Source organism: Sinocyclocheilus anshuiensis, unplaced genomic scaffold (assembly GCF_001515605.1).
Source record: "Sinocyclocheilus anshuiensis isolate Anshui unplaced genomic scaffold, SAMN03320099.WGS_v1.1 scaffold737, whole genome shotgun sequence".
Taxonomy (NCBI): domain Eukaryota; kingdom Metazoa; phylum Chordata; class Actinopteri; order Cypriniformes; family Cyprinidae; genus Sinocyclocheilus; species Sinocyclocheilus anshuiensis.
The window spans coordinates 874340-889883 of NW_015540908.1; the positions used below are offsets into that span (position 1 = coordinate 874340).

General features: G+C 37.5%; 1 protein-coding gene across 1 annotated transcript in view; it reads right to left on the reverse strand.

Annotated features, from left to right (window-relative positions):
* The window catches only part of LOC107689176 (ADAMTS-like protein 4), a 57263-nt gene that overhangs the window by 36510 nt on the left and 5209 nt on the right, over nucleotides 1-15544 (reverse strand). Inside the window, exons 3-4 of the mRNA XM_016487099.1 lie at nucleotides 13573-14117; nucleotides 10748-11375 (exon numbers count right to left, since the gene is read on the reverse strand). Coding sequence (XP_016342585.1) covers nucleotides 10748-11375; nucleotides 13573-14117 — 1173 coding nt within the window. The remainder of the gene's footprint in view (nucleotides 1-10747; nucleotides 11376-13572; nucleotides 14118-15544) is intronic.

Here is a 15544-nt window from a genome sequence, read left to right on the forward strand (position 1 = left end):
CAAACAGCTCCATCGGATCTTATTACAGGAGAAGCTAGCTCAGTGGGAAATCAGGGTGAAGCACTCACACTCACACACACACACACACACACACACACATGTGAATGAATGAATGTATGACTGGCTCAGATGCATCCATGGTGGATGAATATGGCGAGAGCTCAAGATTTTCTCACATGTTGTGAACAGTAACACAACAGCTGTCACTCACTCTCTCTCTCTCTCTCTCTCTCTCTCTCTCTCACACACATACACACACACACACTTTCTCTGCACTAATCTTTCCTCTTTCTCTGTGAATACCTCATTCTTTTGTTTTTCTCTGTGTCCAGCTGACAAAAGCAGTTGGTCAGTGTAAACACATTTAACAAAGCAGCATGCTGAAACACGCACACACACTCTTCAAGAGAGGTGCTTGAGAAAACGAGAAACTAAAAACACCTGAATAGACACAGATGAAATGTGCACACAAAGACATTCCTGTGTGCTGCTCCATGTGCGTTTGTAAAAGTCGATGCATAACAGATCCAGGAGCTTTTTAGGTAAAAATTTATATAAGCATAGGTTAATGTGAACATCTTGGGCCATGTAACTGGTCACTGTTTCTTTAAACCTTTGCGCAACTTTTAATCACATTTTTTACTTTTAAATCAATCAAATTTAAATGGCCCTGCAGTGAGACAAACACATTTTTAAAGTATTTTAACCCTTTAAAGCCTGCCACTTTAAGTCAGAATCTTTTAATTTAGACAAAACATAAAAATGACTTTGCATCTTTCTTTTATGGCTCATATTGTCTGATATAGTGAGAGGAGAAAACAGCTCTAAAATATGCAATTTGGTGCAGATGCTGATAGGCTATTTATATAATGAAATTCTGATAGTTGTAATGTAAATCACTCAGATCTTTATAACAGTATAACAGATATTTACATAAAATGATATAAATATCGGTCGTCACTCTATATCTCCAATAATATGTCTTGCTTAGTTTGATGATCAAAACATATAATGCAATGCAATCATGATCAAATCATGAAAAAAATGAACATTCCTCAAAAGCCCACATTTGAACATGATTTTTCAAAAAACATTATGAATTCATAATCAAGTAAAGCAATGCTGCTCCACTCCAGTAAGTGTTCATCATCAGTCACACTGCAGGATATGCACAATACTCACAGCTAATGTTCAGGTGTTGTGGTTGCCAGGTCATTGCTATGTGGTTGCTAAGGTGTTCTGGCTGATTGCTCAAAGGTTACTTACTGGCTTATGTCAAAAAATCCTCAAAATCTGATGTACAAAATGTGCAGAACGAGTTTCACAACAGAGTCGAATTCTTAGCCTAAGAGGCTTGAGCGGTAGTAGAAATAAGAGCATTATTAATAGTACTAGTGATGCTTGACTAAGCAAATGCCACTAACTAGATTACACACAAGCCCTGTGTGTATGAGAAAGAGGGTTCGAGCATGTGGGGTTAATTTGTGCAGCACAGAAAGAATGTGGGCTATACACTTCTGTCTTTGTGTTCAAGTGTGTGTGTGTGTGTGTGTGGTGATGTAACATACATGTGTTTTTAATATGTGGTTCATGATATGCGTCTCTGAGTTTGTGTCTATGTGTTTAAAGTTAATGCACAGTAAATCCTGCATGGATATGTGTGTGTGTGTGTGTGTGTGTGAAACAAGGTTAGTCCGAGCTAGAAGAAAGCGAACAAAAAGAGAGAAGACTCGGATAAGGAAAAGAGGATAGGGCAGAGCAGCTGTAAAACAGTGGGTCTTTACAAACCCGACCTGAAGAGAACAAATGCTGAGAGTTATAGACAAATAAACGTGAACGTTATAGGCCTCCCTCGAGGACAACGGGAGAAAATAGCTGAAGGAAATAAGGGAGAGAGAGAATATCTCAGGAAAATATCCATTACAAACAAACAATTATTCTAAAACACAAGTTTATCTAATGCCTTATTTAAAGTAAATAATTTGGGTAAACATTTTGTGAAATGCAATGTAAACACAACGGAGTCATTTGCGGTGGTTGGTTTGCACAGGTGATGGACAGCTGTCCGATCTCAGTCCCAGCGGAGATTTGAGCTCATTTCCTGCCAAATTCCTGATAAATTGTGCCATATCAGCTTTATGGCCTAAATTCTTTAAATCCCCACAAAGGAAACTCTCTCCAACCCCTTAAAACGGAGGAATTTAGCTGCATCTGTAATGTATTTCAATCTGAAAACATCACCTTCAGCATGAGGACACTGATTGGACAGGGATGCGTCACATGAAATGAACACTCTGGTCATATTTGAACTGTTGTTAAAGGACTAGATCACCCAAAAATGCATATAATTAATTTAATGTAATTTACTCACTGTCATGTCGCTGAGATGTTTAAAAGAATGTTGATGTTGCTCTTTTTTAGTTAATCTAAAGAGTAGCTTAAAGGAATAGTTTACCCATAAATTAAAAATTGCTGAAAATGTCTTCACCCTCAGGCCGTCTGAGATCAGGATGAGTTTGTTTCTTCATCAGGTTTGTAGAAATGTAGCATTGCATCAGTGTCTCAGCAATGGATGCTCTGCAGTGAATGGGTGCCGTCAGAATGAGAGTGCAAACAGCTGATAAAAACATCACAATAATCCACAAGTAATCCACACCACTCCAGTCCATCAGTTAACATCTGGAGAAGACAAAAGCTGCATGTTTGCATGAAACAAATCCATAATTAATATGTTTTTATACCACTGCTTCCGTAATCCATAATAACGCTTCCTCCAGTGAAAAAGTGCATCTCCTGATGTCTCTCACATCAAAATCCAGCCACATATTTGTTTAGAGCTGTTTTGGACTGTTTAAACGCTGCTTGATCTGTGCAGATTTCTCTCCTGATTCAGACAAGACCACTTTTTAACTGGAAGAAGTGTTATTATGGATTATGGACTCGGATTTTAGTAAAAAAAAACGACTTGATGGGTTTGTTTCATCTTTTGTCTTCTCCAGATGTGAACTGATGGACTGGAGTGGTGTGGATTACTTGTGGATTATTGTGATGTTTTTATCAGCTGTTTGGACTCTCATTCTGACGGCACCCATTCACTGCAGAGCATCCATTGCTGAGACACTGATGCAATGCTACATTTCTCCAAACCTGATGAAGAAACAAACCAACAGTTTTTTTTTTTTATTATGTAAATTGTCGTATGATGCAAGATGTTACATTACCACAAGACATTCTTCATCATGTGACAGTTTACACAGAAATGTGTTCTGTTTGTGTTTCAAGCAAATGAGGACTTCTGATGAAAAACAGGAGCCGTGAAATTCTGCGAAGCAGATTTTGCACAGAAGAAAGTCATACGGATTTGTGTTGACATGAATAAATGGTAAGCAAATGATTACCGAATTTGCATTTTTGGGTAAACTACTGCTTTAAATGTAATTTTCGAATTAAAAAATTAAGTTTCACATCAGGATAACATGTTGGTATGTTTGTTCTTGCATGATAATAATCACATATTTTCACGTCACGTGTTCAAATAGCTCCATTTTCTCAGTCAGCATTTGAATTACAGTGGGTACGGAAAGTATTCAGACCCCCTTAAATTTTTCACTCTTTGTTATATTGCAGCCATTTGCTAAAATCATTTAAGTTAATTTTTTTTCCTCATTAATGTACACACAGCACCCCATAAGTACACATAACTACAGTTTATCATTCCTCCAAATAGAATGTTGTACACCCAATAACATTCCTGAGATATCTAACCCATAATAAAACACACACAGTCTAGTTTACACATCCAGAACAAGATATTACACAGTGTACCACTGATCATGGAGAACAAAACTGCCTGCAGAACTGAAAGAAATCAACGTTTATGTACAAAGGAATAGTTTTAGTTGACTCTCTCCATCTGTTCATCTCGAGGTTTTCACCTACTTTGTGTTAGATGTCATTTTCTCTGAATATGCAGGCCTACGTATCAATAGAAATAACACATGGAATGATGTTAAACTCGAGCTATCTTTTAACCTGAGTTTTTAGAATGGCGTGTCGTGTGCAAGATTCTGCAAAATCGCAATGGTCAACACGTCCATCTAGTGCACGTTTACATAGAAAAACAATGGAAGAGCAACGCAGTGGAATGCAAAAATGTATTCTGTGTGAATGGCCCCATAATATGTTGAATATCTAATATAAATATTGGCACATGGGATCCAAATAAACAATAAACAATAAAAAAAATCTGACTTTCTCAAGTCAAGTTAAATTATTTTAAAATATTTCTATAGCGCTTTTCACAATACACATTTTTTTTTTTCAAAGAAATGATGTTAATGTTTATAATAGGGCTGCCCCACTAATACTCAACTAAATGTTGAACAGCCTTAGTCGACTAAAATTCTATTATTCGGTTAGTCGCAGAACAAAAGCTGTCCGTGTACGTAATGGGAAGATCGTTAAAGGATGGTCCTTGAGGTAATTACAGCATATTGGGCAGGAAATGCAAATGTTCACCTATAATTCATCTACCTCAAATATGGCTTATCATTGAAACATGTTAGTAGCAACTTTACACAGCTGTTTGCTCTAATGTTACCCTAGATTAATGTGTGTTATTAGGCTCATATCCAAGTGGTTGTGTGGAGAGTGGAATCTGTTAGCGCTGTTTTGATATCAACAAGACATTATGCTTTCATAAAATAAAGAAAAACAAACAGGATGCACTTTCTGCCTATAGGCTACTTGCCTCACAGGCATGATAAATATATCTACGGAAAGTTTGAAATGGCTACTTTAAAATGAAACTGAAAACAAAAACTCTCTGATTATGTAATCTGTGTGAAGGGTGCATTTCTCTGAAGGTTCATCACTGTACTGTGGAGATGCCCAGTCAGCATCGTCAACCTCTGCAGCCGACACTGACTCAGAAAACGGTTTTTCCCTAAAACTATTTTTGCTATTTTTCCCAACACATAGTCATTACTTTTGCTGGTGCTTTGCAGCAAGCTTTAAGTATGCGCTTGAGTGTGAATAGGCTATATATTAAAGGCTCATTATGGTTTATATTTTAGTAATTAAATTAATATAAATCTGCAATTATTCAAGAAAATCTTTAGTCGGGGACAGCAGTAGTGTATAATATCGTTATTTCATGCCTTATAGTTGCATTCAGCAGATTAGAGCTTAGCAATAATAGAGTTTACATTTTGCAATGATAAACGCAATCAAGAAGTTTCAAGTGACTATTTATTTATTTTTATATTTACTACATTTGCTGTAGAGTATAAATGGCACCAGGAGAATATACTGTATGTATGCAGATAAAGTTGGACGTATTTAAATATCCAACTTTATATAATGAGCTGTGCCATAACATAGTTAAGAAAAATAAATAAATAAATAAGTACATAAAATAAAAATGTTGAGGGTGATAAAACAAATACTTTTTAAAGACATGCATTAAATGGCAGTCATTTTGTTTTTCTGGTGTTGCTACAGTACGTAGCTACTTAATAGGACCAACTTAAAATGAGGGAGGTTTCTTAAAAACCTTAAGCTTAAAATATCTTATCTTAAAATTTGCATGAGCTTTCATAGTTATGACATATAAGCGTATAACCTAAACAACAGTAACAACAACAACTCACCAGAGTCTACTTGTGGACTTGTTTTCATAAATGTTTCCCTAAAAATGTGACTGTGCAGACAAAAAGTATTTTTAAATATTGACATTTTTGTTTCTTGAGTTTAATCATAGTTTAATCTATAATATTAAGGAAATTAAAGTGTGTACGAGAGATAGAGAGAGAGAGCACATGGTCATCAAGTGTTCAGAAGCTCCACTTGCAGTCAAAACATGTGAGTTTGTCTTTCTATGCCCAGTAATCTCACCGTCCCCTCAACACACACTCCAAACTACAGAGATAAACACACACACATACTCTGCTGTGTAGAACTTTTCCTGGGTTCCACCTCCATCTGTGGCATTTTAAAGCTCGGTTTCAAACCAAAAGTACTCAGTTATGTGTTGCTGAAAAAACTCTTAGCTACCAATTCCCCATAAAATGACGGATTTAACCTATAGGTCCCTTGGGGAATCAGTGGAAATCTAAGGCAATGGCTGAACATGTCATGTGACTGATAACTTGTGATTCATATATTGCTTGCAAAGGGCTTTTACACAGCAATTATAATCTAGCTCCATTGTGCTGCTTTGCACATCTCACTTGCAGCGAACACAAGGCGTGAGAAATGTTGTAACTACGGCAAGAGCATATCCAACGCTGTGTTATGACAGAAACTGTTGTGAAATGCTTAGCATAAACGCTTAGGTAAGGGCGAGAGATAAGATGTTGTAATGCATCTTAAGGAATCCCTTGCCTCAGGGATGTTTGGCCCAAAGATACAACTGCTTAAATTCACGTTCCCTTGTGAAATAGAAGTGCACTTTAGCATACTTTTAAATCGAGTACTTATATACTTTACAAGAATATACCTAATTGTGAACTGAATGTAATGTTTTCAGATACTTCATTGCATGATAACTGCAATTAAATGAAAATGTATAATAGTTTACATGTTATTCAGCACATCAGAATAAGTGTACTTCTTTAAAACATGACTAAAGTTTATTAAAACATAATGATTTAAAATGTACTTTAAAGAAAAACTTTTAATTTGACTTTGCACTTTTAAAAGTGTACTTAAGTGTGTTAAGAATCATAGTCATTAAAGTGTCTCTCTTTAAGTAAAGTTAAGTGGCCTTTTATTTCATTAATGTTATATTATATTATCTGCAAGTACAGATTATTTAAAAATACTAGTGCAGTCAAACGTTTAATCGCGATTAATCGCATCCAAAATAACGTTTTTGTCTGCATAATATATGTGTGTCTACTGTGTATATTTATTATGTATATATAAACACACGCATGCACATATGTTATGTTTATATATTAAATATATTTATCACAGAACACACATATATATTACGCAAACAAAAACTTTTATTTTGGATGCGATTAATCGCGATTAATCGTTTGACAGCACTAAAAAATACACTACTAAGATTTTAAGTACACTACAATTGCACATGCAATAAAATTAAGCACACTTATTTTTCACAAAGGATCATTTGAAATTACAGAAATGACATTTTCTCTTCTCCAGTGTGTCCTTCTTTCCTTCATGAAACACAAAAGTAGATGTTGAACAATGTCACAGATGCTCCTTTCCAAGGTGGATGGGAACCAAAAAGCACAAAAGCAATCCATATTTTGTGCGCATATGAAAATAATAGTGGCTTGGGATGACATGAGGGTGTGTAAATTGACTAAGATGTCACATTGTGTGAATTATCCAAACACAGAAAACAATTACAGCTCAAGCAAACCTGCTACCAGAGCCCTCGCTCAGATTTCAGCACTTGTTCACGACCCACAAGATCGACGTATTACCGGGGTAACACAAACACTGACAATGTGTCTGAAGTAATCCTTCTAAAAGCGAGTCACTTGTGTCTGCTGTGTGTATCACGCCACCAACAGCAGGAAACGGCTTCACCACATCAACTTGACCGCTGTTCAAAAATGGCTAACTCTGGTTTTGAGAGCTCACATGCTGCCGCTGGAACGGCTCGGAGATGTATAATATAACTACCGCCCAGGCTGATCCTGGAAAGTTGGATTAAAGGGAACTGGGTGATTTACGATTTGCAAAGAATCTGGCTCTAGTCAGCGTTCGCCAGGGGAGTGAGAACGAGGCTCAGCTCAAATGAACCAAGTCGATCTGGAAGGCAAGTTGAAGAAAAAGACTGTTGTGGAGTTTCTGAGAGACGGAGAGATGGATGGAGAACCGGCTCCTGGAATAAGGTGAAATCCATCCCTTTGACATGAAGAACGCGCTTTGGGATGAAAGTGTTTGATGAAATCTTTCAGAAAATCAGCGGTAATTACTAGTGGCTCGGATGAAGCACTTTCAGCAAACTGTGGTTAAATCTGGGAGGTTGATGTAAAGCTAAAGAGCTTCTCGAGTGATGTAACATGGGACTTTCCAATGGGAACATTTAGCCATAATCAGTGCAAGTGAAACATTGTCACTCTACACCAACCAGCATATTTAAAAGGACAGTTCAGCCAAAAATGAAAATGTAATTTACTCTCCCTCAGGCCATCCAAGATGTAGGTGACTTTTTTCTTCGGTAGAACAGTAAAGAAGATTTTTAGCTGAAACTGTGCTCCTTGGTGATTCATAAAATGCAAGTCAGCGGCTACCATCAATTTGAGAGCCAAAAAGGCATATACATGCAAGAAAAATATAACACCCATGGCTCCTGATGATATATTGAGGTCTCACGAAACAAAACAATCAAGAAACTGAACATTATTTACAACATTATTACCTGTAATCCAGAGCCTCAGGCAAATGGTCTGGAATGATTCACGAACAAATCGTTCTTTTGAACCGACTCTTTTAAGTGAACTAGATGAACCAGTTTACCAAATCGGACTGATCGTCTGAAACCGATCACGGCTCGAGCAGCAGATCTACATGTTACTCAATCAAAACTCACTTTCAGATGCCTGACAGTCACTCCGACTGGAAATGAGCTGGAATAGTAACGCATCTGATCCTGTGATGAATGAACTGATTCAGTGCTCCAGCTCCTGCAGCAGTCATTGAACTGAGAAAACAGTTCGGCTCGGACCAAAGAGCCGCTGATACAAGCATGTTTATATGCTTTAGACATGTAAAACATCCACATTTCACATCTTTATTGTATAATATAACAATGTAATTGCGTATAAGTGACGTGATTATGTAAACAAACTGGTGAGTCGGTTATTTAAACCAGTTCATTGAAACGAACTGTCCAAAAGAACCAATCTGTGGAATCAGAAAGAATTAGACTCAAAGAATCAGACTTCCCCATTTGCCTGAGGATCTGGATTACAGGTAATAATTTTGTAAATAGCATCTAGTTTCTTGTAGAGACTGATGGTTTTGCTTTATAAGACCTCAATATATTGTCAGGAGCCACGCGTATTAATTTTGTGTTACCTTTTTTTGATTCGGGTAGCCGATTACTTGCATTTTATGAATCACCAATTTTTACGGTTTCAGGTAAAAATCTTCTTTTCTGTTCTACTGAAGAAAACAGTCACCTACATCTTGAATGGCCTGAAGGTGGGTAAACTGACAGCAAGTTTTCATTTTTGTGTGAACTATCCCTTTAAAGCTAAAGTGTGTCATTTCACCAAACAGAATAGCAAAAGCATGAGATTTCCGAATCCTCTCGTCATGCACCACAGTTCGGTTAGTCCTGCTCCAAACTCACACCATTGCTGGCTGAGTGGATCATCTGAGATCATTCCCAAACACATGCGAACTCCATTTTAGAAGTTGAGGTCATTATACAAATGGTAAATATTTGGTATTAGAAAGTCTAAAGCAGGCTGAATGAGATTAAACTCTGATTAGCCCATTTACAAAGCCAGTTAAAGGAGCCACACATTAGTAGCATTTCATTTACGTCATTTGCAATAGTAGTTGGGTTTTTTGCACCACAACAGTCACAATTTAGTTTTTCATGAGAACTTTCCACCCTCTCTCTGACCCGTAAAATTAATCATGCTGATTTTGCTGCATTTGACAAATGACCTCTGTTATGACTGGCTAACCTCCGTGTCCCAGCTCTCGTTCATTAGAGACAGCCAAGTTATAAATACTGAAAAGAGACTGATATTTAAATATGACTATCATATGTCTATGAGTTCTGAAGGTTATGAATATTTCTACATCAAACTATGTTATTTGCCTTGTGAAAAGAAGTGCACTTGATTGTACTGAATGTGCACTTGCAGTTAAAAAAATCTTTAAAGTATGTTTTTAAACACTGTACTTACAGATTACATAATACTACTTAAATAAAAGGTCACTTAAGTGCACTTAAAAAGAGACACTTTATTTTTTCACTTTAAAAAAGTGCACTTTGTAATAACGTAATACTTTAATAATGCACTTTGTAATAATGTCACATTAAAAGTTTTACATTTAAAAATATTATGTTTTAATAGTCTTTTGTTGTGCTTTAAAGAAGTTCATTTATTTAATGCGACTAACAAACTAAAGCAAATGTAATATACTTGATTATAATTTTAACTGCAGTGTGTTATTTAAAATGACGTTTAAATCAATCATTTACCACTAAATTGCAACTTCATCATTATTACAAATGTGTAATTACAAATATATTTAAAATACAAGTTTCAATAGAGATGGCATTAAAGTATATTTTAGTTTATCATAAAGATGCATAAACAGTGTATTCAGCCGTAACACTTTATTTCAAAGACAATAGAAGTCATTATGAAATTGCATATAAAAATGTACTTAAGTCCTACTTAAGTGGGTCAAAAAGCTCTACAGTTCAGCTAATTGCAGTCAACATAAATTTAAACTGTAACACATATTTTTATTTAATTGCACTTAACATGCAATTAAGTGCCTGAAAACATTCAGTTCGCACTTTAGTAAATTCTTTTAAAGTATATTATTTCTATAATAAGCAGGCCTATTCCTTTTAAAAGTATGCTAACGTTTAGGGTTTAAAAGAGACAATTTTCCATGATTTGTCCCCATCAAACTTTCAAATCTAAAGCTTAATGTTAAAAAAGAACCACCAGCAGCAGAAAGCAAAAGCCCAGATGCTACATTTCTTCATCTTCCATATTGCTGGACTCACCTGTAGGCTGCACCTGCGGTACTCTCTGTCTCGTCCAGGGCATCTGTAGTTGTTGGCAGCCCCTGGAGGCCTCCGGTCCCTCTCAGCTTCGTTTCTGGAAGGCTGGGCAGCGTTCTGCAGGACCCAGGGCTCGGGGTTTGGGTTTGTGGGAGTCTGGAGGCCGTAGGGAGGAGGCTCTCTGGGAGTGTGTGATCGCTGGACGGTGTGTGTGTAGGAGTGTGGGACTTGGCGAGAAGAGCGTCCATCGACGCGTCTGTCGTGGGCCACGTGTCTCTGGGTCAGGGGCTGTGTGATTCGCTCGTGTTCCCGCACTCTCTCCACGCCTCTGTGTGGCTCTCCATCACTTGTTTTCTCGGCTGCAACATCAGTCTCCACGTCTGCTGCCTCCGTCTCCTTTTCCTTCTCCTTTTGTTCTCTATTAACAGTGTCTGTGATCATTTGTTCTACTTCTCCCTGTGTTTTATGCACAAGTGCGCTGGAGTTCACACTGAGAGCATCCAGACTTTCTGTGGTGGTGGTGGTGTTGTGGCGGCGTGTGTGTCGAGCGTGACGGTTTTGTCTGTGTAGGGGAAGAGAGAACGGTACCCTGCCATACCCAAACTGTCCGGGACGAATAGAAGAACTAGACCTGGTGTGACACGGACAGAAAATAACATATATGAGTACGCTAGAATAGATAAACACGTTAGACATCAAGATATCAAAGCTAAAAGAACAATAAAAATCCCTTTAAAACAGCTGATGTTGAACAAGGTTTGTGAAAACCAATTCCTTGTATTTTCACTTTACTCTAAAGGCCCGTTCACACCAAGAATGTTAACTATAAAGTTAAATACAGAGTTTTGGCATGAAACTCTAGATGGCGCAGTCCGATAAGTCTAACTCAATCTGACCTAATGACATCATTATCACATGGCACAGCTGATTGGTTCTCTCCTGTATCGGTAGCCAATGAGCTCGCTGCTCAACATTCAAATATATGACTAGTGCTTGCCGTAGCATTTGCAGCTTGCTTCAGAAACCCTCCACCTTCCCCAGCTCCACCTGTATAGATCTGCTATGAGGTGATTCATGTATGCTATATGGGGGGTATTTCATGTATGTTATATTTGCAGCAGCAGTATTTCTTACATGCTCACAGCAGCATGTTGTGGATGTATTGGCAGTAGCAAGTCTCGGTACTTGCTCTGCCGCAGCAGCAGCAGCAGTGTAGCAGATCTATTCCGCCAAGACCAAATACATTAACATTGTCATGTACATTACCATGCCATGACAGAACTATATTAACATCCACACCAGCGAACGATATCAGTTATTTATTCGTCTGCTGCTTTAAATTCTCAAGCTTGTGATAGCAGGATTGATTTTGATTGGGTGTCAAAGTTTGTATCGTTCATCAGCTGGAACAATAATGTTCTGAAAGTGATTCCAACGATATCGCTTTTCTGTGCCTTGATCGTTATAGCTGTGGTGTGGACCCTGCTATTCTTTAATATTGAGAACGATTTTTAGAACGATTTATATCTTTATCGTTATCGTCCTTGGTGTGAACGGGCCTTAAGTCTTGTTTTATCCCACAGAAAGACTTTTAAATCACACTGGTTTTCTTTAAAAGATTCAAAGTTAGACCTTATTCAGTGATTCAACAATGAACCCAATTCTCTTGGCATTCACATTGTTACTCAACTTGAAATTGTATTTTTAGTAGTGCTGTCAATCTCGATTAATCACATCCAAAATAAAAGTTTTCGTTTACATAATATATGTGTGTATACTGTCTATATTGATTATGTATATATATATATATATATATTTTTTATTTTTTTTTATATACAAATACACAGTACACATACATATAAAATGTAAACAAAAACTTTTATTTTGGATGCGATTAATCGCGATTAATTTTGATTAATCAGTTGACAGCACTAATTTCTAGTTGTGCGATTGGGTCTCAACCTACTTATTTCTTCAAGTTTTATATCATTTCAAAATACACTGCCATTCAAAAGTTTGAGGTCAGTATTTGTTTTTGAAAGAAATTGAAACTTTTATTCAGAGAGACAGCATTAATAGACCAAAAGTGGAAGTATTTAACATTTATAATGCTAAAAAAGATAAATGCTGGAAAAAGGAAAATGTATCACGGTTTCCACAAAAATATTGGGCAGCACAACTGTTTTCAACATTGATAATAATCAGAAATGTTTCTTGAGCAACAAATCAGCATATTAGAATGATTTCTGAAGATCATGTGACACTGAAGACTGGAGTAATGATGCTGAAAATACAGCTGCGCATCACAGAAATAAATTACAGTTTATAATATATCCACACAGAGAACAGTTATTTTAAATTGTAATAATATTTAATATTATTACAATTTATATTGTTTGTTTTTTTTTGATCAAATAAATGTAGCCTTGATAAGCAGAAGAGACTTCAAAAACATTAACAAACCTTACGAACCCAGAACTTCTGAATGGTATAGTGTAATGCTGATATATTGAAGACTCAGATTATTACACAATATATGTAGCAGTTAGAAATGTTTGCAATTGCGTGAATATAGAAAAAGTGAATATCTACATTCACAATGCACAATTTAAGCCTATATTGGCCACTAAAAGTCTTGAGCATGTGCAGTAAAGGACAAAGCGTCGCCATTTTACTCAAGCAAGCAGCACTTTCAGACTGTATATTTTAAATTTAAATCACAACCTTTTGTTGGACATATTGCCATATTTATCATGCAACCCAAGCTATGAATATGTATGCGAATGTAAACAGGAAGGTCTTCCCTAGCGGCGACCAGTCCTGCTCACCTTCTTACAGATGCTGGATTCCTATTGGTGGAAACCGACCTCCTGCTTCCACTGCCTACAGCTCTGCCGTGATTGGGCGACCGTGCGGGAACTCTCCCGTAGGGAAGTGAAGCGGATGAGGAAGGTGAACGGTACACTGAAACCGGCTCCTGATTGGGTGGGCCGAACTGCATTGGAGCAGCGCCGTCGGCTTCGTTTCGGTAGAGCGGTAATCCAGGATTGGGATTGGCTGGGAGAGGCGGGGAAAAGTAAGGAGGCATCTCAGCGCCCCCTGCTCCAAATGGAGGGGGCTCGTTGACGGGATACAAGGAGTTGTAGTAGGGTCTGACCGCAGAGATCACAGGGGTGTTGTTTGGGACACCTGGTGGAATGTAAGCCGGTCGGTTCCACATAAGAGGCGGAGTTTGGGGAGGTGGCATACACTGTCTCCGCCTCTCAGACACGCCCACTCCGCAGCTCTGAGAACACTCCACCCACTCGCTCCATGGACCCCACACTCCTTCAAGCGCCTCCTCTTCTGCCTGACGAGACTTTCGTCCGGCCGCCTGTCAGAGGAAGGCCTCATGATTAGTCAGTAAATATCCACATGCAGCATATGCACAATACTGATACTGTATATACAGTGGGGTCCAAATGTGACCCTGGACCACAAAACTCATAAGGGTCAATTTTCTGAAATTGAGATTTATACATCATATGAAAGCTGCCTAAATATGATTTGCATTGATGCATGGTTTGTTAGGATTTGACAATATTTGTCCGAGATACAACTATTTGAAAATCTGAGGGTGCAAAAAAATCTAAATATTGAGAAAATAGCCATTAAAGTTCTTAGCAATGCATATTACTAATCAAAAATTAAGTTTTGATATGTTTACAGTAGGAAACTTACAAAATATCTTCATGGAAATCCTAATGATTTTTGGCATAAAAGAAAAATCGATAATTTTGACCCATGCAATGTATTATATTGCTACAAATACACCTGTGCTACTTAAGACTGCTTTTGTGCTCCAAGGTCACAAATATCTAAAAATCTGGGATTCAAAATCTCATTTCTTTTGAAGCCCAATGCTATTTGGATCATCTTAAATCATGCTGGAGAATATGATCGTTGGGTTTTGTTCATATAGCTCATATTGCTATACTGCATGATATTCTCAAAGTCATGTTCATTTCTGAATTTACCTTTTCACTCAAATTTTTGTGCAGATAATGCAATTTTTGCATTAAAAAAATCATAATAATTTAGAAAAGTTTCAGACTCAGACCCTGCCATCCACATGCACAGTTGTAAAAACAAACATCTCAGACAAATGCACAACCACAAAACCAGCCCGGGTGCATAAACTGAAACCTAATAGCAGCCGTAATTAGAATTATTTAAAAAGAAGTCTGATCAATGTCAAATTACATAGTGCAAATCACAAGATTAAACAAGCAAAGCATGAACAATTGTTTAAAAAAAAAAAAAAAAAGAATAATTCCCCAAACCACACCCGAAAACATTCATGTTGAAACACATGTCCTGTTCTATCGTGCTTGGTGATGAATGACATTATGACTAAGAAAGAGGCATTATTAAACTAATGGCGTGTGCTGCATTCAGGAAGAGGCTGGACTCTGGAGTTCAGCCCAGTGCAATGACATTCTTTACAGTGCTGGACGCAGATTTGATCTAATTCCAGTTACTTATATAACCTCATTTCATCAATCAGGAGCGAAGAACTCGAGCGTCTGCAGGGCAGGCAGAGGTAGAAGGGAAGAAAGCAACAAACAAAAGAATCCATTCAGTTCACAAAAAAAGAGAGAGAAAAAAGGACAAGAGAACAAGGCCTGTAATGCACCTCTGATCCTGTCTAAACTGCCATCAAGGTCACACAACGCCAGCCTGTGTCTGCACTGATGTGTGTGTGTGTGAGTGTGAGTGTGAGTGTGTGTGTGTGTGTGTGTGTGTGTGTGTGTGTGTGTG